The sequence below is a fragment of the Perissodus microlepis genome, chromosome 23, assembly GCF_051167445.1.
Source record: "Perissodus microlepis isolate ML-2025 ecotype Zambia chromosome 23, ASM5116744v1, whole genome shotgun sequence".
Classification (NCBI taxonomy): domain Eukaryota; kingdom Metazoa; phylum Chordata; class Actinopteri; order Cichliformes; family Cichlidae; genus Perissodus; species Perissodus microlepis.
This window is the reverse complement of record NC_140482.1, coordinates 34247658-34270069: the sequence shown is the minus strand read 5'-3', so window position 1 is coordinate 34270069 and position 22412 is coordinate 34247658. Positions and strand designations below refer to the sequence as shown.

Genomic DNA, 22412 nt, shown 5'->3' with positions numbered 1-22412 from the left:
AACCCTCCCTTATTAGTGAGGGTTTGTTTCAGCCAATTTGCCTTAGCAGCTGGCCAGTCACCTTGACTAACACACATTTCTCACCAAGCCACAGGACCATTGGTTATGTTGCACCCTGTATCTCTGCATTGATTCTTCAAGTCTCTGGAAGTCTGATGGATGAACACAATTCCTTCAGCTGGTGTTTTGGTGATTGTTTTAAAGAGTGCTCTCCAAGTTTTTGGTACAGTCTTTCATATGTGTTCACTTGAGTTGAGATCTGAGTACTCTGAAGACTGATTCACATCATTCTCACACTCAACCCATTCAGTAACCCCTCATCGTATTGATGGGAGATCATTCTGGAAGAGTCCCACTTCCCTTCAGGTCAGGAATGTTTCATAGATTAAAATCAATTAAAAAAAAACAGTTCTGAGAAATTTTGCTCACATGCAGCGACCTCTCCCTCAAACACTGAGATTGGACTCCTTGAACGAATAGTTGTTCCAACTATATGTTTACTTAGCTTCACTTGGAGCCTATCTGCAGATGTCTGCACAGAGCAACATCTGGGCCCTGCTGTGGAAAGTAACACCCATCTAAAGGGGGGTTCTCAAAGTCTTAGTGCCAATTTAAGGAGCCAACTTATGACTGAAAACAGCACACGAAAAATGTAAACCAAGCATTTTTTGTTTGGTTTTGGTTTACAGGTTTCTAATCACTAGCCAGATGGAAATTTTTAACATTTATTACTTACTCATTGTTTGGAAGGTTTAGACTTGAAATTGTGAAGTGAATAAGTGAGCTCCACCATTAAATTCGCTCTACCATATATAGATACATATACATATAGACCTTTGAGGCGTGACTCAGTGTCTGGATATATTTAAAGCAAACAAGCTGTGGTGACAGAAGTTTATGCATTTAATTCAAATACAATTTAGCTGATTTGAAAATGTTTATACATTTTACAGTTTATTTCTGACCATTTCATGAACACAAATGTCTTTTTTGCTTTCATAAATAAAACCTAACTTAAAAATGTGATTAAAAATTATGGGTATCAGTCTGTCTAGTTCAGAAGCAGAAACCACTGTGAGGCCATTTCTGCTGCTTTGGTGTAACAAAAGTAACATCGGAAGCACTGGAGAGGCAACAGGGAACCATTTTGCAAGTGCTTTCCACAGACCATTCCTCTCTCCTTATCCCTCCTGACTAATTTTTCTATAGTTGTGCTTTTTTGCTAGTGCTCTTGTCACAGCTGGTAGAATGAGCTGGTATCGGCAGCCGATTCACGCTGACTCAAATTATGAAGGAGACATCGTGAGATGGGCCAGTACATATGGAAAGCTGAATACAAAAAAAAGTACAAAAAAATATTGCAAAGTTCATGAAGATAACTTGATCTACAGTAATTTGCATTAAACATCAGCTTTAATAAAGCTGAAGCTTGATAAACAGTCAGATGAGTCTTACATCATGTGAGGACGAGTGAGGCCAAGTAAATCCACACTGACATGACGTTATTTGGGTAGGGGTGCACATACACAGCCAAGGCAAACTCCACATTTGATGCCTGAACACTGTGAATGCCAGTGCTGTACACTGCCTCTATAATGGGCCGGGTCTCAGAGAACACCAGATTGAGGGGGAATCCTGAAATCTTCAAAGGAAAAGAGAGAAAAAAAAAAGAGAAAACCAAAAAAAAAACTGTTAGTGGTATGAATTTTTCAAAGTGAGCTCAAGCGCTTTCGGCCAACTTCTTCAGCACAGACTTAAGATCCATGACACAACACAGTGACTCAGAGTAGCTTCTTGCGGAGGCACACCCTTTTTCAGACTTACTCTGTAGTCTCCCAGGAGGCTCTGCAGCTCATGGCGGTGTCCCTCAGCCACATCTTGTCCTCGGATCAGCTCCAGCTTGGGCAGGAACTGTTTCAGGGTGGTGGTGCAGTAGCGGTTCCAGCGGGTTGGCTGACGAGGTCGCCACTCCATTATCTTCTCCTTCAGGATCCTCTCGATTCTATTCAGAGCGACATGGTGCATGTCCTGCGTTTAGCCCGTGGTTGTTTTGAGAAGCGGCAGTTTCTGCTGTTTTACTTGCCTGTCCTGAAGCTCTGCTGCGGCTGCCCTGTCTGTGCGACGATACACCAGCTCCTCTGGCTAAAGACAATGACAAATATTTGAGAAACAAACAAAGAAGTAAAAATAGGTTTATACAGAAATACTGAACACTTACTTGTACGCTAGACAGTCCAGGGTGGGAGAAAGTTCGGGAGAAAAACGGTTTCCACAAATTAGCTTTTGTGATGTCAAAACTGACCCTCATTGGTGATGTATATTGTTGAATGTTGAACCAAACCTTAAAATAAAAAAATAAAAAACACAACAAAAAGCAGACATGAATATAAAACTATGCAAAATTGTAAAAATGATGAAGAGTAAATAAATGTATAAATCTTTACTCACATTGTCAGCATTGACCAAGCAGCCAACTGCCTGAAGTGGGCAGAAGGTGTCGTACTGCCCGTAGAACTGACCGCTGCTGGGATTCCAGATAAGGTAGAGGTTCTGCTCAAGGGTCAGGACATAAGCTGTGGGTCCCTGAGGAGGGAAGATTTTAGAACTCTTAGTGCTGCTGCAAGAACAAGTCTGAAAAACGAAGCAGCAAAAATAGCTGTTCTTGCAGTGGTGGCTGAAGACTGGTTGCAAAAGTCAGTCCCCATAGACTCCATTATTAAACTATGGAACTTTACAGCAAAGATAAGCATATTCACAGCCAACAAAAACTGTTTTGGTCTCTATGAATTTTTTAAATAAAACATATTTAAACTATATTGCTTAGAGACTGTGGGTCAAAGTGGGTGTAGCCGCTAGCTGTCTGCTTGTCTTTAGCCAATAAAAACTAACATGGCACTGACCAAAACTAACACTGAAGCAAGGACCTCTTACCCCTGTTTGGTATGTTTTTAAAGAATAGCAGTCTATGAATACAGCTTGCTAATGGTAATTACTTCAACATTTATTTACAGTCTATGTGCAAGTTTTTAAAGCTGTGCTCTACTTAAAAATGTTACTGTGACAACAAGCTACATGAAATGTCTTCAGGTTTAAGAAATAAATGTCACCCACCTCCGGTATGGCTGTGCCAATTATAAGCCAGGCTTTCTTGCCCATAGACAGGAAGTAGTTGCACAACAGTACAGCGTGTTCCTCCTCATCACCCGCTAGAAGGGTTAGGAATTGCTAAAAACAAACAACAACAAAAAAAGGAGCTACCAAAAGGTACTACAATATGAGCACTGCCCTTCTGTATAGAATGCTGGCATCTTGAAGAAAGTTCACTTACGTCACAGGTGCTCCAAAGATCGCAGGTTGCAGAAAATGAAACTTGGTCAGGCATGGAAGGGATGAGTGACACAAATCGAGCAACGAGGGGCTGTGCAGGGATAAATATCAGTGCATCAGCAAATTATATCTAATTACCGAAGACGTTTTCTACATTAAGTAATATCACACTGACCGTGGCTTCCAATGGGTTATTGGGGAATTCATCCAGTAGCTCCTTTGGGGGACTGAGTGGTCGAATGTAACGTGTGATGAAGACCGTCTTCCCACTGAGGTCTATGACTGTGGTAATGCAGGGTCGGTCTGGGTATCTCTGAGCTGCATCCCTCTCAAATCTCTCTGAAGCTTGCAATAAGCGCTCATCCTCTTGGGTGTCAAACTGCAAGAGAAGGTCAAATGAACAATGAATAAGGGCACAGAGCGATAGCTAAAAAGAAGTAACTTCAAATGTTGTGTCATGAATGGGTGATTAAAGGAGGATAAATGCTCTAATGGAGCAGTTACCTTCATTTCCTTTATCTAGAACATGCAGCAAAAGCAAATAAGCGATACAAGAGGATGACAGAAATAAGAGGAAATTAATTCATAACAAATTGTTTCAAAAATAAGAAACATGCATGTAAGTGTCTAAAATGTATAGGATCTATTTAAACACTTAAGCAGACATACTTTGCTTTGCTCATTTTCTTACATTACATTAAAAATTGCTTAAGTTTCAAACAATGAGCAGGGCTTTTCCTACACAGAGAAAATTTCACTTGGCGCCAACGAACATCACCGGGATTGTGAGACTAAGTCATTTTTTAAAAATGGGGCTTCCTTACTTAAGCGTTTTTGTTTGTCAAATGATTTATTATTTGTTTGACAAATAATAAATAATTCATTATTACTTTATGTATCACTTATGTATCACCTGACAACGCTATGACCTATTCTGAGCAAAGAATAAATCTTAAGAGGTCAGCCTTTATTAAAGGCATTCCTTAAACCCAAAACTCTTCCTTTGGTTTTAGTTTTTTCTTTTTCCTTCTTTGGGCTCTGTATATCAAAGGGAAGAGATATTCCGAACATGGTTATCTCATGGACATAGCTCAGTATTTGAGCACAGAAGCCCCACCAATCAGAGGGAAAATGGCTGAAAAAGTGAGTAGGTAAAATTACTAATAATCAAATCAAAACATGGAGCTAGAAATGAGCATAATAGGTCTCCTTTACATAGAGAGAAAAGCTTCTCTAAAGATAGACTCATTGCAAAGTCAGATTACCAAAGCATGATGCTGAATGACAAGAGGTTTCTTGAGGTCGCCGTTTAAACTTACCTTCTCCCTAACAGACTCTCCAGGTACCAGCTGTGGATCGACAGTGATGAACAGCGTGATAAATGTTCCCTCACTCAGACTTCTCAAGATATCAAAACCACTATTAGTGAAGTGGCTCTTCTCCTTGCTGTAACCCAGCAGCACAGCTGGCGTGTTGACTTTAAATGTCCCATCAATCTAAGAGAAATGTCAGTGAGAAGTCCAGTCAGTCACAGCCATTTAGTGTGTGTACATCATGTCTGCTTAAATCGTAGACGCACCTTGGACTGAGAGTAAATTGTGCTGAAAGGAATCTTGACTGAGCCCAACCAGCGCTTCTCTATGTGGGTTTGAATTGATTTCCCTCTGTTTTTGTCATTCTGAGGAGCAAAAATACAAATAATTCAAGCAGCAAGTACTCGTATGACACAATGAGGGTGAGGATGCAGAATTTTGTCAAATTTCTTTTTATATTCACTCTTGAAGAGCATAAAAACCCACAAAAATAGTCACAAAGGTCTTTAGGAGATATCAATAAAGGCCAAAGTCAAGTTGGCAATTACATTAATATCTGATAATACAGAAATTAATTGTATTATATCACTAAAATGACATATGTGTTGCTGTCTACATAGATAGAAATTCACATTTAACAGAAATTAAACATAAGCCATTTTTCACAGTATAACCTTTTATTTCACTTATCTGACTTTAAAATCAGGGACTGGCTCACTGCTAGCTGTTATTACGCTGCCTTCAAGACGTTAAACAGTGGATGTCCTTAGTTTCTTTTTTTTTTATTAAATGAAAACAAAACAGAGATTGTCATTTTTGTCATTGACAGTGCTCGGGGCCCCTTATCTTATTGTAAGACAGATATTAAAACCCTTGATGTGTAACTTGATGGTTCTTTTAAACCGTGTAGGCAGGTGAGTGCAGTAGTCCAATCTAGCTTTTTCCATCTGAGACAGCTAGCCAAAGTAAAGCCATATGTTCCAGCTAATCTCTTTGAACGTGTTATTCATCTGTTCATTACATGCAGACTGGAGTACTGCATTTCTCTGTACTTGTCTGTACCAGTCTTCTATTTATAGTCATGGCGAGAGAGCCTTTTCTGTGGCAGGTCTCATACTCTAGAATAGTCTGCCTCTAAATATTAGATCTGCACAAACGCTGGAACATTTTAAATCTTTACTGAAGACACATTTTTATGACCCCAACATTTTTTGTTTTTACAGCCTTGTTGTTGTTTTAGTCTTATCCCTTCTCTTTTATATTTTATTGCATCACTGTCGTGCATTTTATTTATTTTAGTTGCATTTTAGTTTGTAAAGCATAGTTTGAAATGTGCTATATAAATAAACTCGATTTTTACCATTTGATTCACGGATATTAAACCAGGATCTTAAACTGAAATCTAAACCTGACAGGAAAACAATGGAGGGATGTGAGAAGTGAGACAAAGTGAACAGTGTTTACTCACCATCACAGTCTCATGTACCACTTCATCAAATATGTTGATGAAAACCTCATCTTTGACTGACTGCAGGCTAGCAGTGCTGTAGTCACCATTTGGAGCGCTGTAGAGAGGAACATTAGGTAAGTAACACCACTCAGCAACCATTGTGCTGGGCAGTTATTTTGAAAAACAATGATGGGAAAATGCATGTTTAGAATCACCAGTCAAATCTGATGAAAAGTGCTCAAAAAGTCTCTCTTATAATGGTATCTGGTCAAAAACACCAAGCTTTCACTTTGTGATACACTGCATTAGCCAGTTCAGTTTCATCCTGATTAAAGGAGCCTGTGCAGGACGGGTACAAAGGCATGAGGAGATCCTAAACAACAGCTATTTTTGTGCATGCCTGAGTTTTTGTGGATGAATAACAGAAAACAAAAAGAAAATCTTTAAACTGTTAATTAAAAGTCACACATGGCTAGCCTCCCATTTAAAATTATAATGGGCATTTAAATAAAATAAAATAAAAAACAATAAAAGAGATAATTAATAATAAAAGAAGCAGAGTAAAAAGGAATCCAATAAAACACAACATACACTTACGATCAGTTATACGACATACAGCATCAAGTAAAACAGGTGCTGAGGCTAAATGCCTTGTAAATATAAATGTAAACTGACACTTTAGGGTGTATTGTAAAGAGTTATAGTTGGCCAGAGCATAGAAACTAAATGTCTTCTAAACTCAGTATAGACTTGAGGGATTTGCAACAACTGGGACTTAATGGACTCAGTTTGAGTCCCAGAGCACTAGCAGAGAAGTGAAGTAAAATGGCAGTTTCCCAGTGAGAGCCACATAAGTAAACAGCAACACAGCACTTCCGTGAGACCACCCACATCGTACTATAAAAGCTGGTAGTAATAAACCTGAGGATATAAAGATGTAGGATGGAGAGAAAAGTGGCTTATAGAAAGTTTTTCCTTCAAAACACGTAAGAACGTTATTTATTTTCCTATTCCTGTACAAGAAAATTATTACTTTGTTATAGTTTATCAACAAGATTGTCCAACATTTTGAAATTCCTATTTACAGTTTAATATGCATCAAAAATGCTAAGGTATTTATATTCTGAATTCCTCTTTATATTGGGACACTAAATAGTGGAAATCTACAAATCTGACAGTCCAACCAGAGAGATCATTCAACACAAAGCCCCCCCCCCAAAAAACAAACAAACAAAAAAAACCCAACTCACCTAAAAGGCAGCTGCAGCTCCTCGTTCCAGCATGGGTTTGGTCCATCGGCTGTGGCTGTTTGAAGTACTGTGCGTTGGAAGGAAACCTCCACAAATGGCCTCACCTGTATCTAAATTAGACACACAAATACTCCACATACTTGACACTGATTATAGAGACTGTATTGTTATCAGATTATGCTCGGCTGCTTGTATAAAGCAAAATAAGATTAGACTTTGTGCTGTACCTGGTCGAGAAGCCCAATGCTGCCCTGAAGGGCACTATGAGATGACTGTCCTGGTTTACTACAATAGAAACCCATTAAAACACAGTTCAGTGTCCAGTAAGATTTCTAAACATATATGCTTGTTTCTAAATTTGAATGGCTGAACTCACTTGCTCTGAAGCCTGCGGACTGGGATATCATAAGCCCGGATGATGTTAACAAGCAATTTGATGTCTCCGTCAGACAGATTCTGGGCCGTCACCTTCTTTCTTTCTTTCCTCTGAGGTTTCAGTGGTCGTTTTGGTTCGGCCAGCTTGAAAAGGTTTATTCCTAAAATCCTGATAAATGCAACAAACATGTAATCACTTTGTCAACAGCCTGCAGGACTATTCATTTAAAATTAAATCTTACTGTAATGTAGATAAGAATTTGTGGCAATATGACAAAGCATTTTTGCTCTAATTCTGGGTCGGGGGTTACCACCAACAGTACTCAGTCCCTCCAGGTATTTGTAGTTTTATATGTCAATATCATATATCAAAGTTTTTCTTTCCCACTGTCACCAAAGCATTTTCTCATAGGGGTATATATGATTGCTAGGCTTTTCTCTGTATTATTGTAGGGCCTTTACCTTGCAATATAAAGCACCTTGATGCAGCTGTTGTTCTGATTTGGTGCTATATAAATGAATTGAATTGAAAATTTAAAGTAACCTTTAATGGCATTAACAAGAACCGCTGGAAACATACTGTGCTGCTTATCCTGTATCTAAAGTCTAAAATAGGCATATCACAATAAGTGTGTATTGAACAATAATTGTGATATTTAAAAATAAACAGTTATTGTATTAATAACGCACAGAATAATATTGTTAATATCAGAAATTCTTCCCTTTGCAAGCTTTTGTATAATTATAGTTGTTAACAGTTGTTTAACTGATCTGACAAAAAGACAAGATACAACAACATCAACAATGATAATAATAATTTTTTAATAATTTTTTTTTAAATACTTTTTTTCCACCCCAAATTCTACGGATATTGTAATAAATATCACAATTTATTCTTTGGTAAATGTGAAGTCAAATTTGGATTTGGATATTGTGACAGCCCTGGTATAAATGTGGCAGCATATAATCTAGTATCTTACAGAATGGCTATGATTCAGGATGTAGCACAGGTACAGTACCAGTTGGAAGGACTGTGATTTAATCTCTGACTCCTCCACTTTGTTTGTCAACATATCCTTGTCCCTTTTTGGGGGGCCTTTTTCAGCTTTATTGATAGATACAGTGAAGAAATGACAGGAAAGTGGAGGGAGAGAGAGCGAGAGGGGAAGTAATGCAGCCACCGGCTGCTCAACGCACTAAGCTAAACCAGCGACCGTATACAAATCAGTTGGATAATGCCCTGTTGTAGATTTACATTTATATAATTTCACTGCATTTCACTCTCAGACTGCAGGCTTGCTTGTGGTTCCTAGGGTATTTAAATATGGAATGGGAGGCACAGCCATCAGCTATCAGGCCCCTCTCTGGATCTGCCTCCCAGTTTGGATTTGGGAAACAGACACTCACTCTACTTTTAAGATTCTTTCTATTTTGATAAAGCTTATAGTTATGGCTAGATCGGGTAGGCCTGAACCCTCTCTTAGTTATGCTGCAATAGGCTTAGGTTCCTAGGGACTTCCCATGACGCACTAAGCATTTATTTTTAATGCACCTTTTTTCATTCTTCGTGTGGTTATACGCTACTATTGTCGTAAATCATAGTACCTCAAGTCGCCCTCTGCTGTCTTTTCTTTTCCCTCACCCCCAACAGGTTGCCCCTCTCTTACAATGGTTCTCCCAGAGGTCTGTTTTTAGTAAAAGGAAGTTTTTCCTTCCCACTGTTACTAAGTGCTTGCTCATAGGAGGTCATCTGATTGTTGGGGTTTATTTTTATATTGTAGGGTCTTTACCCTAATGTAAGATGCCTTGAAATGACTTTAAATAAATCTGAAAAGATTAACTGGACTGGCTTAAAATGCCAACAATCAGATGATCCCGTAGGAGCAAGCACTGGGCAACGGTAGGAAGGAAAAACTCCTTTTTACTAAGAACAGACCTCTGGCAGAACCATGCTAAGGGAGGGGCACCCACCCCTACTGCAGCCTGATGGGGAAGAAAAACAATAGAGTAGAGCATATAAAGATGTCTATCAGTATAATGTACTGCTGCAAGAGAATGCTAAAAGACTTCTTATATTAGCAACTTCTAATATTTTACCATTTTATTGGTGTTAATCTCTATGAAATTTTACAGCTTTTAAAATCTTTAGCTTCATATTCTGACTAAATTCTTTTTCATTATTTATAAAACCCTGGGAGGATTGAACACTGGAAACAGTCTGTTATATTCATTCATGCACTGGTATTCAGGGTTTAAACTAAGAGGAGAAACAGAGACACACAAAAGACAAAAAAAACAAAGCGAAACTCTAAGAACATACCCTGGACCTGCACCACTGTAAAACAAACAAACAAAAAAAAGAAAAAGAAAAAAAAAGAAGAAAAGCAGAAAAATAGAAAAAAAAAAAAACAAGAAATGAAAAAAAGTGTACATCAACAGCATGACTGACACTGATGTACATTATTAAATACATAAATCTGCTTAAAAATAGTCAAGGACTGAAATTGATTTCAAATGTTCTGTTATCATGTCCACATGTTGTGAAACCAGCTCTAGCACAACAATGTATTAACTTCTAGAGGAGAGAACAAATTAGACAGGCAAATGCAGTGTTGAGTTAAGGATCAAATACGCCAACCCAGCAGCTGCCAAAATGCACAGTTACATCAGCGTGTAATTTTATGCTGGCCCTGCAACTCTTTCTGATGACTGTTGAGCAAACGTGAAATTTCCTAGCCTTAGCTTTAGTGGTGAGGGAAGTATTTTTTATCAGTTCCTTTTTTGAAAGTACTAATACTGTACTGTTTATGACTCTGGTACAAGTATTGCACTGGAAGTGTTAAATACTAAACATAAAAGTACTTAATACAGGAAAGTGACTTCTGTGTCAGTTGAGCACAACATCATTAGATTATTAGCAGTAGACTAAAAGTACAGTTGAATGACAAGATGCAAGTACAGTACAAATACCTTAAATCTGTACTTAAGGAGAGTACCTGAGTGAATGTACACTGCACCACAGGTGAATAAAGAAAGAAATAGCCATACTTGAAAACGTAACATACACAGCACAAACAAAAAAGCTCATATATTTTGAGTCAGGCTATTCAGCTTTTGCTAGCAGTGCATATTTACCCAATGGTTGGTATCTCTTCTTCTATCACCAAATCAGACAGGAGGTAGTGATGCTTGGCAAGAAGAAACCTGTTGATGACTGATTCTCGGATCTGTGGACAAATGCCAGGATTACACAACACTTAAGTCTCTTGTGTGCTAAATACTTGCGTATGAATTTTTTTTCTTTTTTAAAAAGCTCACCTTCTGAAGGTATTTGGCCACTAAAGCTCTGTGTGAATCCAAATGCTCTTTGGTATCAATTACCTCTCCCTCTTTCAATCTTTTTTCATATTCCTGAAATAATTTTAACCAAAGTTAAAAAAAAGACTATTATCCTTTTATAGAGCTTGTGCATCTTCATTATACCACATTGATAATATTCTGCAATACACTTTTGAAAAGTTGACCTGGAAAACCGTATCAGTGACCTCCCTCTCTAAAGCAGGAATGAATTTGTAATTCCGAAACTCTGCAACTTCCTGGTTCCTTAGCTTGAGCAGACGAAACCTTCCAGACTTTTCTAACTCTTCATCAGTCACAAAATTAAACTCCTCCTGGAGATGTTCGAGGCGGAAGTACTCTGGAGCTGTTACTTCTCCACTACTGGCCACCTGTAAAAAACACATAGAGTTACATGGGAAAATGTTTCATTTGATGCGTTCATGTCCTTAAAAATAGCCGTCTTCTGATACTCACTTTTAGCAGCTGCATGATGGAGGCATTTTTCGGATCGTTTGGATCCAGACGCGACTGCCTGGCCCACTCACCAATTTTTTTCATGTCATATAGTCCAGATGCCCCAATGTAGCTAACAGCATCAAGATGGCCCATGCCACTAAGAAACACAGACAGATCAGTATTGACAATAACATAAAAACAACAACAACAACAAGTCTTTGAGCAATTTTGTAATATTTCATATTGCACAGAAGATAAAGTAAAACATTTAGAGATCAATTTAAAAACCAACACATTGTTGGACTGACACTGACAACTTCATATACCAAACACATCCTCCCGATCTGGCATTGCTGCCTGCCATTTCAACTCCTTCATGCCAGCATCTACCTGCAAGGGCATATTTCCACATTGTGGCCCAATGTTATATGCAACATAAATGGCCTGTATTTGTATAGCGCTTTTACTAGTCCCCCCTAGGGACCCCAAAGCGCTTTACACACTCAGTCATTCACACACATATTCACACACTGGTGGAGGCAAGCTACAGTTGTAGCCACAGCTGACTGACAGAAGCGAGGCTGCCATATTGCGCCATCGGCCCTTCTGGCCATCACCAGTAGGCGGTAGGTGAAGTGTCTTGCCCAAGGACACAACGACCGAGACTGTCCGAGCCGGGGCTCGAACCGGCAACCTTCCGATTACAAGGCGAACTCCCAACTCTTGAGCCACGATCGCCCATATTTACAAGGAGTGATGAGCTTGATGCCTAGACACCAATCTCAACCTCCAGTCATGTGAAAACTCTCTTTTTCATGTCTGCAGTAATAAACCAATTCCAACCAACAGGCAGAAAATCAGTATCATGATAGCACTTCATCCTAACCCAAGGACACGCCATAGTCTTATAGAGATGGCCATTGCACAGTCTGTCATACACTTCAGTTTTCTGATTTGCTTTTCAGTGTACGTGGTTGTTGCATCTGGCTTTCCCTCCAGTTTTTACCATCTGAAGGGACAATAAACTCCTCAGCCTCCTGTAATAGCCTTTATTTTAAAAGCCTGAAAGCATAGAATAGGTGACCTCTCAGATCACTTCAGTTATAACATGCTGAAAAGTTATGCCGTCTCGGTGGGGGGTGTAAATTTGCTTTTTCAGTAAGAAAACACAAAATAGTCCTTTAAAAACTTCTCCTGCTGTACACTGCAGAATGTTTGACAAATGTTAGCTCATTAACACGTTAACGAGCTAACCGTGCTAACGCGTTGAAGCCATGCAACCCACACACGGGGCGATCCGCACTAACTTGCCAACGGAGATTTGCCACGTTAATGCAGTTAGAGCGTTAACGTTATTTTAACAAGATTAACGCTGACAGCACTATATATGTATGTAATATATATACACAGTGGCTTGCAAAAGTATTCGGCCCCCTTGAACTTTTCTACATTTTGTCACATTACAGCCACAAACATTAATCAATTTTATTGAAATTCCACGTGATCTCAATGCTTCTAGTTCTATTAGGAAAATCAAGAAAGATACTACCTGTGAACGCCACCAGGTTGTTGAGAAATAGGAGGTGCAAGGGGTACATCATCGTCCCCGATACCCCAAGAAACACAGCATGAGACCTTCCCAGAAGTCAAAAGACTTTGCTTGTTGCTGCCATCAGCTTCAAAGGAGAGGGGCACATCTGAGAAGGTGTATAAAGTGTAAGAGAGAGAAGTTGATAAGTTAGTATAATTAAAAGTATTCTTGAAATATTCAAATATTTCATATCTGAAAAAAAAAAAATGTACCACTTCCAACTCCCTCGTGGTCAAACATCACTCTCTGGTTGCTACTAAACTCAAATTCCTCAAGAGGGACGCTGCCTGTCACGACAGAGGGTTCTGGCACTGGAAGAAACACCTGAGCCAGGAGAGAGCATGATGATCCAATCTCCTCAAACACCTGCCCACACACAGTAAACACAAAAATTAATTGTTAGAATAGATCACAGCAGTCATTTATCAAGTAAATGCGTGGATACATAAAGTGGCAGCATGTTCAGCACTCTTTACTGTACCTGCAAACTAATGCTTTGGGGACAGTTGACTATCTTGAGATTGAATATTTGTCCAAAGTGCAACCTGAAGTCGGTGTTCAGGAAGCGACTGTCTGTTCGTGAAACTTCTTTGTCATTATAAAGGATCTTGGTGAAAAGAGAGCGCCTGGCAACATCTTCTCTTCGAGCTGTTTCGGCCCTAAACACGAAGAAAACAAACGTGATGAAAACATTCACAAAACCACAGTGAAAGTGCAGTTCATCATCATAACTGCAATTTGCAGTGAAACACCTGCAAATAGGTGTGATATTCCCACCTGTGACAAATATTCTGGTATTAAGTTTTTTCATTTTAATAAAAAAAACAAACAACCCTCACCCAAATATTTACTCTTTGCTGATTGGTTCATACTTGTTTTGAAGAAACCTAGACCCTCTTTGTGTTTCTGCTGTGTCTACCTGGGGCACAGTTCACTGGCAGTGATGTTTGCAGATGCAGACAGCTCAGGAATCAGGATGGCCTCTCCTGGCTTTCTACGTATCCTGAGGGCTTTCTCCCTCACCCACTGCTCTATGGAGCCAAGGTCTGGTCTCTCTGGGGGCTCCGGCTTTTGGGGGGGTTCGTCAGTAGGTCCTTCTGATTCACTCACATCCTGTTCTTCATCTTCTCCTTCAGTGTCATCCTGTGCCTGACCTTTCTTCTTCTTTTTTTGCTTTTTCTTTTTTGCTTTCTGAAAACAGTGAACATGAGGAGGTGTGTGTGTGGGTATATCTTTACATTATGAGTCGACATACAAAGTCAGGTAGACTGCCTTTAAACCACATTTTCATTTTTTTTTAATGCATGCATGATCCTTATTAAAATTTTTTTTATTGAAATGTGTAGTATGCAGGGGAAAGAAACTTAGATGAAGAATGCAGGTAAAAATGTAGGCACCTGTTTCTTTCTGCAGAGTTTCCATTCTTCCAGCCGTTTCTTGTACTCAGCTAATTTATTCTGGTATTCTTCCTCAGTCTCTGCCTCTAATTCTACAACCTCTGCCAAGATTTCATCTTCATAGTCCTGCTCATCTGACACCCGATCCACATTCTCCCTGAAGAGGCAATAGACAGCACAACAGATTAATGACACTGGGACAAGAATCTGGAGAACTCTCTACAGAGCAAATCTTACTCTATCCAGCTTATATCGATTAGGGATGAGTGATAAAACAATACCAGATTTTAAATCAGGGAGAATTTAGGGTGTTGGAAGTCTCAGATTTTGGCTCACAGGGATTGGGACTTTGAAAACTCTGGCCATTATTAACATTAGCAATTGACCATAGGAACAATAAATAAACAAATATAATTAAAAAAAAATAGGACAAACAAAACAGACCCCATTTAGTATTTTTATGGAGTTGCATAAAACATCCCCATAAAGAATATACACATTATTTTACTGTTACCGCCTCACTGAAATTTCTGTCACTTTTAGCTGTTACCTTCTGAGGTAGAGCTTGTAGGGTGTATTGGTAAACTTCTGGAACTCTCTCAGGGCTTTAATCTCCTTCCACACTTTAACTATATTTTTCAGAAGAGTCCTGTCTTTCTCCTGCTCACCGTCTCGGAGATGTCGAGTGTTCCTGTAATATTTGGAAAAACACTACTGCTCAAAGAGTCAATGTTACAGTGCATGTTTTTAGGCTACAAAGGACTTCGTAGGAGGCTAAGGGATGAACTCACCTAACCTCCAGATTATACTCAGAAATCCTCTGCTGCAAGGCCTGAGTGGGGTTAAGCCCACTATGGCTCTCCAGCATATTCCGCAGTGCATTCCTTAGTCCATTCAACTAAAGCAGAAAATAAGACACTAAACACACTGAACGCTGCATATAAACTCTGGAGTCCCTTTCATAGCTCACTTTACCTTGTCAGTGAGGTGACCTGTGAGATTATTGCGTTGCCTGGTTAGGTACTGATCGTACAGCTGAGCTAGGCGGGCGCCCAGGACGTGTTCGCGGCTGAAAAGTGGGTGATGGGAGAAGATCAGCCCAGAGACATCAACATCAAGCTGGTAGTCTCCCTCAGGATCTGCTGCACCAGCAATGTAAAGATTTGCATACTTGGACTTCACCGCCTGGGAGACAGAATAACACAATCCATCATGCACTATCCTGGGAAATGAAAACCACTATGAATTATACTTGGCACTTGTGCCTTGCCTGTGTGTTTCCAAGTTTCCAAGTATGTGCCAGTTTAAAGGAAGCATGAAATAGCTGGCAAGATTGAAAGCACCATCAGGGGAGTGCTGTAATGCAAAGTCATGCATGAAAATAATGTGCTATAAACACCCAACTTAACTACCCTGAACACTGTGTTTTCTGGATGAACACATATGACAGCTGTGCCCATCTCCAGAATTTAATAAATAAATATGAACAAGAGAAGATAACTACTTGTTTTCCCTAGAGATAAAGACTGTGCTTAAACTCAAAGCCCTTTGTATCTGTAACTTATTTTTTCAGGGTTTACATATTTGTTTAACTGGACAGTCACACCACACATACCAGTAAAATGCTAATAAGGCTGGAATCAACTGCTTCTAATAAAGATGCAGATGTAGTCTAATCAATTACAGGAAATATAACACTCATCCATCCGTTTCAAATTATCCAGGAATTTGCTTACACAAGTTTACCCATTTATTTCACATTTTATTTTCCACAAGGCTTCATCACTTTGTTGGGCAGGTAAGCCATGGAAACTGTGAGCACGGTTACGTGAGGGCAGCTGGGAACATTTTTACTGGTGATTTTTCCCCCCCATTATTCATCTTCTCACTGTTGTTTTAAAAATGTTAATTTTTAATATTATTTAATAAAAGTAATAATAATTAATAAGTTAAAATGATATTATTGTAATGAGGCTGCTTCAACTCAAGTTAAGCTATCACCAGTGTCTCCTCTTCTCTGTGTAACACATGCAGCCATGAACTAGACTTCACTTGACAGAAGTGTATGTGACAACACAAATTTCAGATGCACCTCTTTAACCGGTCAGCTATCTAGTAGGAAGTATGTATGCATCGAATCATGTTTGCCATTCCCTGGCAACTGTCACTACCCTATCCATTCCCTATCACTAGATAGGAAATGCAGTACAAAAGACAAACATGTCTGAAGATGACCGTTTCTTGCTGGGAACAAGGACAACCCTGAAAAATAGTCCAATAAAGGTTTTTAGTGTTTTTATTGAAACTATTACTTATTTAACTGTTTTCACTGCTTGTCAAACAAAGCAGCTAACTTAAGAATTTAAAGGGATCTTCAAAACTGTTGTTTTATTATTCAAAAAATTATCAAAGTATTTGATAGATTAATAAATAATAAAATGACAGTTAAGGTACAGCCATGCTCTTCTTTCTTGTTTAAAAATCATAAGTAATGGGTAAAAGTAAAGCCTTGAAAAGCTAGGGTTTAATTTTAATGCTGGCTCTTCTTCAGATGTAATTTCACAGCTTGCAATACTTTTAATGTCTACAAATGGAGTTTGGAGTTTTGATGTTGCTGTAAATTTTGAGAAGATAGCATATCACAGATGTGTTGGCCTCCATCACTGATCTGTCCTCCAATAACAAATGCATACCTCCTCTCTGTTTCTTTGTACCAAATGCCAAACTGCCCTTTTGCTTTTTTCTAAAAGGCAAAGAGGTTAGAAAAGAAGAGAGGGCATCACAACGCCCTCAGTGTAGGAATGCAAACAGTGCTTTGGATGATGAAAATGAACAAAATGATTGATGTGTGTGTGTCAGACCTTCCTATACACAGTCTGTAGCGCGGGGTCTAGGGCCTCCTCCATGTGGAAAAGGGGGGGTCTTGTGGATGATTCCTTGATGGGGTTAGGCAGAGCGATGATCCTGCCATCATCTCCAAACCACTTCTTCCCCTTAGCAAATAAAAATAACACACACAGTAGAGATATAAATACACAGATAATAATATAATAAAACAAAGTAATGAAAAGTCTCTTATGGTAGTTTTATTTTAATGGAGAGAGGTAGAATGTCAACAAAAACCCAGAAGGTCTTCACTCTAATCAAAATACAAGAGAAAGTGATGTGTCTCCTTAAACTATATTCCAAAAACATGAACAACACAGACTGTTACACTGCTATACACAAACTTTAATATAAGAGCAGTGCACTTAGGTCAGACCAGTGGGTCAATATCTTCCCTGAGATGCGTGAAAACCTGGTGACCAACTATAAGAAACATCTTACTGTTGTGCTTGCTAACCAGGGTTTCTACTAAGTCATGTTTTGTGTGGGGATCAAAAACTTCTTTCACTCAATGACATTAAAAAAAAACTATTTTTTAAATTGAAAATACCTTAAAAATTACTCAGGAAATTTTGGCTTTTTAGCTGATGTTACCTCCTCCATTTTCAAAATCCGATTCTCCAGAATATTCTCATTGGTCAGGGATACGGGAGGCCTTTCCCCTACATAGAGACCCTCATCCTCCAGGTATCGAGGTTTCATGTTTTCAGGCAGTTTGATGGAGGTTGGAACTATGAAAATTAAGCATTATAAGATTTTTTCCCATATGAGGCAGGTGCAGATGTGAATTAAAATATTTAAGACATGATATTATATACCTGTTCGAAAGCTGGGTGTAAACAGGAGTTCGCTTTGTAGCTGAAGAAGTTTTTGGTACCCGACATACTCGGCTTTCTTTATTTCCAAGAAGTCCTGGGGTGACTGGTCAATGACAAATAAATCTTCTTGGGTTTGTACAAGAGGAGCTTCTTCACTCTGAGAGAAGGATGAAGATGAGGCAGTTAGTCCATCTTATGCAAATGAAAAAGGTAAGAAATAATTTTGACAAAAATAAAAAAATATTGGTTGGCCTGTTACCTGGGTTTCATTTTCTTCTTGAATATCTTCATCAACATCTTCATGCTCTTCGTCTTCATCTGTTGTTTTCCTCTGTTTTTGTCTTCTCCTGCTGCTCGTCTCAATCACATCTGGTGGATCGGGGTCAAAGTTTAACGTGAAGAAATTGAATGCTTCTTCAGCTGTCGGCAGGCCTTTTCCTACCTGTATTTGCAAAGAATAAAAATAAATACATTAAATTTCATTATACAACTGCTTTTTGTATACAGGATTTCAATCTCAATCCATGCCTTACTTGTCTTGCTGCTTCTCTGAACCTGACCCTGGTGCTGAGGGGTGGAGGGGAGTCCCGTCTTCCAGCTCTGTCTGCATCAGCCTGTGAAACACCAGGAATTAACTTCCACCACTGGAAAGCAATACATGAGCCCAGTTAAGGTGAGATAGAGGCTCACCTCTCTGTCAAACCTTGTTACGGTGTCTCTGTCTCTGAGGCTATGGAGACGACTGGGAAACTCGAGAGAGGCCTCCTTATCCTGAAGGCTCTCACCTTTAGACTGAAATACAAGCCACAGATTATAGAGTAACAGTTTCACTCAGATCGTGTGCTGTGTGTGAGAAAAAGAAACTCCATTTACCCTGGCTGCTTTTAGTTTCTCTTCCAAGCGTCGTTTCACAAAGTCATCTAAATGGTGAGTGTGCTGAGTTCTTGAGGTGAGACCTAGAGCACAAAGCACTGTGAAACATTTTGTTTAAGGCTCACTTCATCAACTACCTTCTGTCAAATTTTGATATTAAATGCTTCTTAGATTTGGTTACCTGGTGTCTGACAAAGAATTTCCAGATTTAAATCATACATAATTTTCAGTTCTTTACCCAGGTAAGAGAGTTTTGCTTTTTAAGAATCCTAGGCCATGTGGCACAGTCTCCAACCCGTATACTGTAGAAAGATTCACTACCATCCTATCATATGCTTTCTCTAGATCCACAAGCAGCAACTTTTGAGCTTCTCTAAACATATCCATCAACATTATCAAAGCAAACATAGAATCTGTAGTGCTTTTTCCGAGTATGAAGCTATACTGATGCTCACTGATCATCACCTTCCTTCTTAGCCTAGCTTCAACATTTCTTTCCCATAGTTCCATGGTAAGGCTTATCAACTATACCCTTTGTACCTACTACAGTTCTGTACATCACCCTTGTTCTTGAAAACTGGTAACAGTACACCTCTTCTTCATTTATCCCTAAAATTGTGTTAAAAAGTCTGGCTAAAAAGACAACCGCTCTTTCTCCAAGACATCGCCATACCTCCACAGGTATGTGACCTGGGCCAACTAGCTTTCATTCTCTTTATACGTGCCCTCACTTAGTTCTATTATTAACTAAGCATTTGTATGATACGATTGCATATCATCAGCTTTTCTCTCACTCAGAGTTTGTACTGTTAGTTGTTTGAGGTCTCTCTACTCTCCCTTTTCCCCCCCTCCTCTTTCACTGCACCTCCCAAGTGACAGATGGTGGCTTCGTCCAAAGGTTTCTTCCTATTAAAAAGGTGTTCTTCTCTACCAACGTCACTGAGTTCTCACTCACAGTTAAAAATGTTTGGGCTCTCTCAAACATTGTAGTGTCTTTACCTTGCAAAATAAAGTACCTTGAAGTGGTTGTTGCTGTGAATCAATACTATATAAATAAAAGTGAACTGAACTGATCTCTAATAGCACGTTTTAATTGCTTCTAGACTATGCAAAGCTAAGCTGCAAAGTTTTTAACCAAACCTAAATCAAGGTATCACATCACACCAATTTAGGCTTTTTACAATGACTCAAAGTATGTTTTACAGTGATTTTGCCTTCTAATCCCTTTAAGAATTTTTGTAACTTCCCCTAAATTCTTCTGTTCTCTACATGACACTTTAATTTTATGATTTTATGACTTGTATGTTTTATTTTTGTATTAAATAAAAAAAATACAAGTTTTCTATATTTGTATGAAACATCTACTACATATAAAGATGATCATTATTATGGTCTTATAGCCTGGGAAAAAAACAAACAGTTGAGTACTGTTTTGTGTTGTTACCAGATCACTCATTACTTGTATGATGGAGTAGAGGTACATTTGATTAAGACATAAACACAGACCTTTCTGAGAACCAGTGCGAGATTTCGATAAAACCACTGAATCGTCCGCTTTCTCAGACGGTCCCTCATCTGCACTGTAATGCTGGATGGAAGTGACATCCTTGACATCATCAGCATCACGGGACTTCTGGAGGGAAGACTGTTCAAGCAGCTAATAAAAGCCAGAAGCAATCAAAACTGTTAGAATTTTTAACAGTGCCATTAGTGGAATCACAGAAATGAGTTGGATACCAAAAGATTTACCCTTTTCTTTCTCTTCTGTCTCTCAGCTCTTAAATGGCGTTTCAAAGCCTCTCTTTCATCTTCTTCACCGTCTTCAGGCGCCTGGCATACACAAAGATACACTTTATATGGATAGCAGAAAAATGAAAACTTGCATCCAAGCTGGTATTTAGCGCACTAAAGCCGGAAGAAAGGCTGAAGAAGGTAAGAAGTTGGTGTTCAGCAGCCAGCAGGAATGAGCAGCTAAAACCTAGTTAAGGGCACCAACCTCCATTGTAGTTTGTGGGTCCTCTTCACTCAGTTTGATAGAAGGAACCAGAGCCTATCGAGTACAGTTAGATTTACTAAAGCGTTACAAGCTCTCTTATCTGTGCTCCTGTGTGCATTTCTGATGTTGAGTGTGTTCAAAATGAGCCTGGCTCCTCCGGGTCATGTTGTGTCTTGTCAGGAAAGAATGACGCTCGCTCATTTAATGCTGGCGGAACTTGACAAGGTAGCTGTCACTTCACAGTAAAAACAAATAAATAAAAATATAACCAAGTTTTCAAAGCCTATGACTTTACCTGGACGTCGTCCTCATTTTTCTTCTTAACTAGAGTTTCTTGGAAAGCCCGTCGTTTCTTATGCAGTTTTTCTCGTATATCACTGCAACAGAAACAGAAATGAAATTGTTTTAAAACAGAAACAAATTAGCTTAGCTTAGCATCTCACAGGCGTATTATTTATGGTTGAGAGCAAAGAGAGAAGCGTTACCTTTTGGAAGCCAGATTTGCGATGCTTTTTCTCAGCAATAGTAAACGGTTTGAAATAAAAACCACTACTTTACTGCAGTTAGATATCCATAAGCACCTTTCCCGCAATTATTAGATATTTAACATTAAGCAAACAAATTCCGTTATCGCTGCCTAGTAACGGTATAAACTACTTCTCGACCTACCTTGGAAGACGACCGATGCAACCTAAACTTATAAGCAGTTTTGGATTTCATTCGTCTAGTTGACTGTCAATCAAACAGCTTAGTGACGCGTGAACCCGCGTAGTACGGAGTCCGAGAAGGTACAGATCCGTTTTTTTGTTTTGCACCGTGCACATTTAGGATGCCGGGTACAGCCAAACTAATTAAAAAAGAGGAAAAAGAAAATGAAATTAAGTGTTTTTTAAAAACATTTTTGCCATAAAAATGTCAAATGTATGAACAAATAATATCACAATATAACACTATCTTATGTAGTGTGAAAAACAAAACTGTACTAAGTTTGTTATTGTCTATTTTTTCAATTGCTTTATTTTTGTGTTGGGATTTTCTTACTATTATTTATTGTGTTGTTGGGTTTTTAACATTTTTTTTGGTTTCTGGTCAATAATGATTGTCATTACAATACTAGGGAATTTGTATATCAGTAAATTTAATTTCTGCTAAAGTGGACCTGTGATGCTTATTTTCTTACCCTTCCTAATAAAGAAAGAAAGCTTACAGCCATCTGAACAGGAGTCTATGCATTTCTACTATGAAAAACTAAGTGCAGTTGTTGATTTATTGATTAATTGATCATCAGCAAGTTTGAGCACCTCTATTAAAGCAGATGTTTTAGCAGTTTGCTGGTCTGGA

General features: G+C 38.8%; 1 protein-coding gene across 2 annotated transcripts; it reads right to left on the bottom strand.

Annotated features, from left to right (window-relative positions):
• Window positions 1-890: 890 nt before the first annotated feature.
• cc2d2a (coiled-coil and C2 domain containing 2A) lies at window positions 891-21753 on the bottom strand. 2 transcript variants are annotated; one of them, XM_084921145.1, is made up of 40 exons: window positions 21557-21753; window positions 21367-21448; window positions 21072-21125; window positions 20825-20905; window positions 20582-20732; window positions 19076-19158; window positions 18893-18994; window positions 18736-18816; window positions 18462-18644; window positions 18203-18359; window positions 17979-18115; window positions 17360-17491; window positions 15474-15683; window positions 15290-15396; window positions 15049-15189; window positions 14499-14655; window positions 14021-14292; window positions 13583-13760; window positions 13314-13467; window positions 13060-13207; window positions 11529-11667; window positions 11240-11443; window positions 11034-11126; window positions 10851-10942; window positions 7717-7884; window positions 7568-7625; window positions 7341-7450; window positions 6109-6205; window positions 4907-5005; window positions 4647-4823; window positions 3832-3846; window positions 3503-3706; window positions 3329-3418; window positions 3112-3225; window positions 2449-2583; window positions 2219-2341; window positions 2084-2142; window positions 1825-2002; window positions 1456-1642; window positions 891-1329 (listed from the first exon to the last, which is right to left on the bottom strand). In XM_084921145.1, the coding sequence occupies exons 3-39, from the start codon at window positions 21075-21077 to the stop codon at window positions 1457-1459; spliced, it is 4821 nt and encodes a 1606-aa protein (XP_084777271.1). In that variant the 5' UTR covers window positions 21078-21125; window positions 21367-21448; window positions 21557-21753; the 3' UTR covers window positions 891-1329; window position 1456. The 2 variants fall into 2 exon arrangements, with proteins under 2 accessions (XP_084777271.1, XP_084777272.1); XM_084921146.1 differs by lacking the exon at window positions 3832-3846 and having other exon boundaries at window positions 891-1642.
• Window positions 21754-22412: the final 659 nt, after the last annotated feature.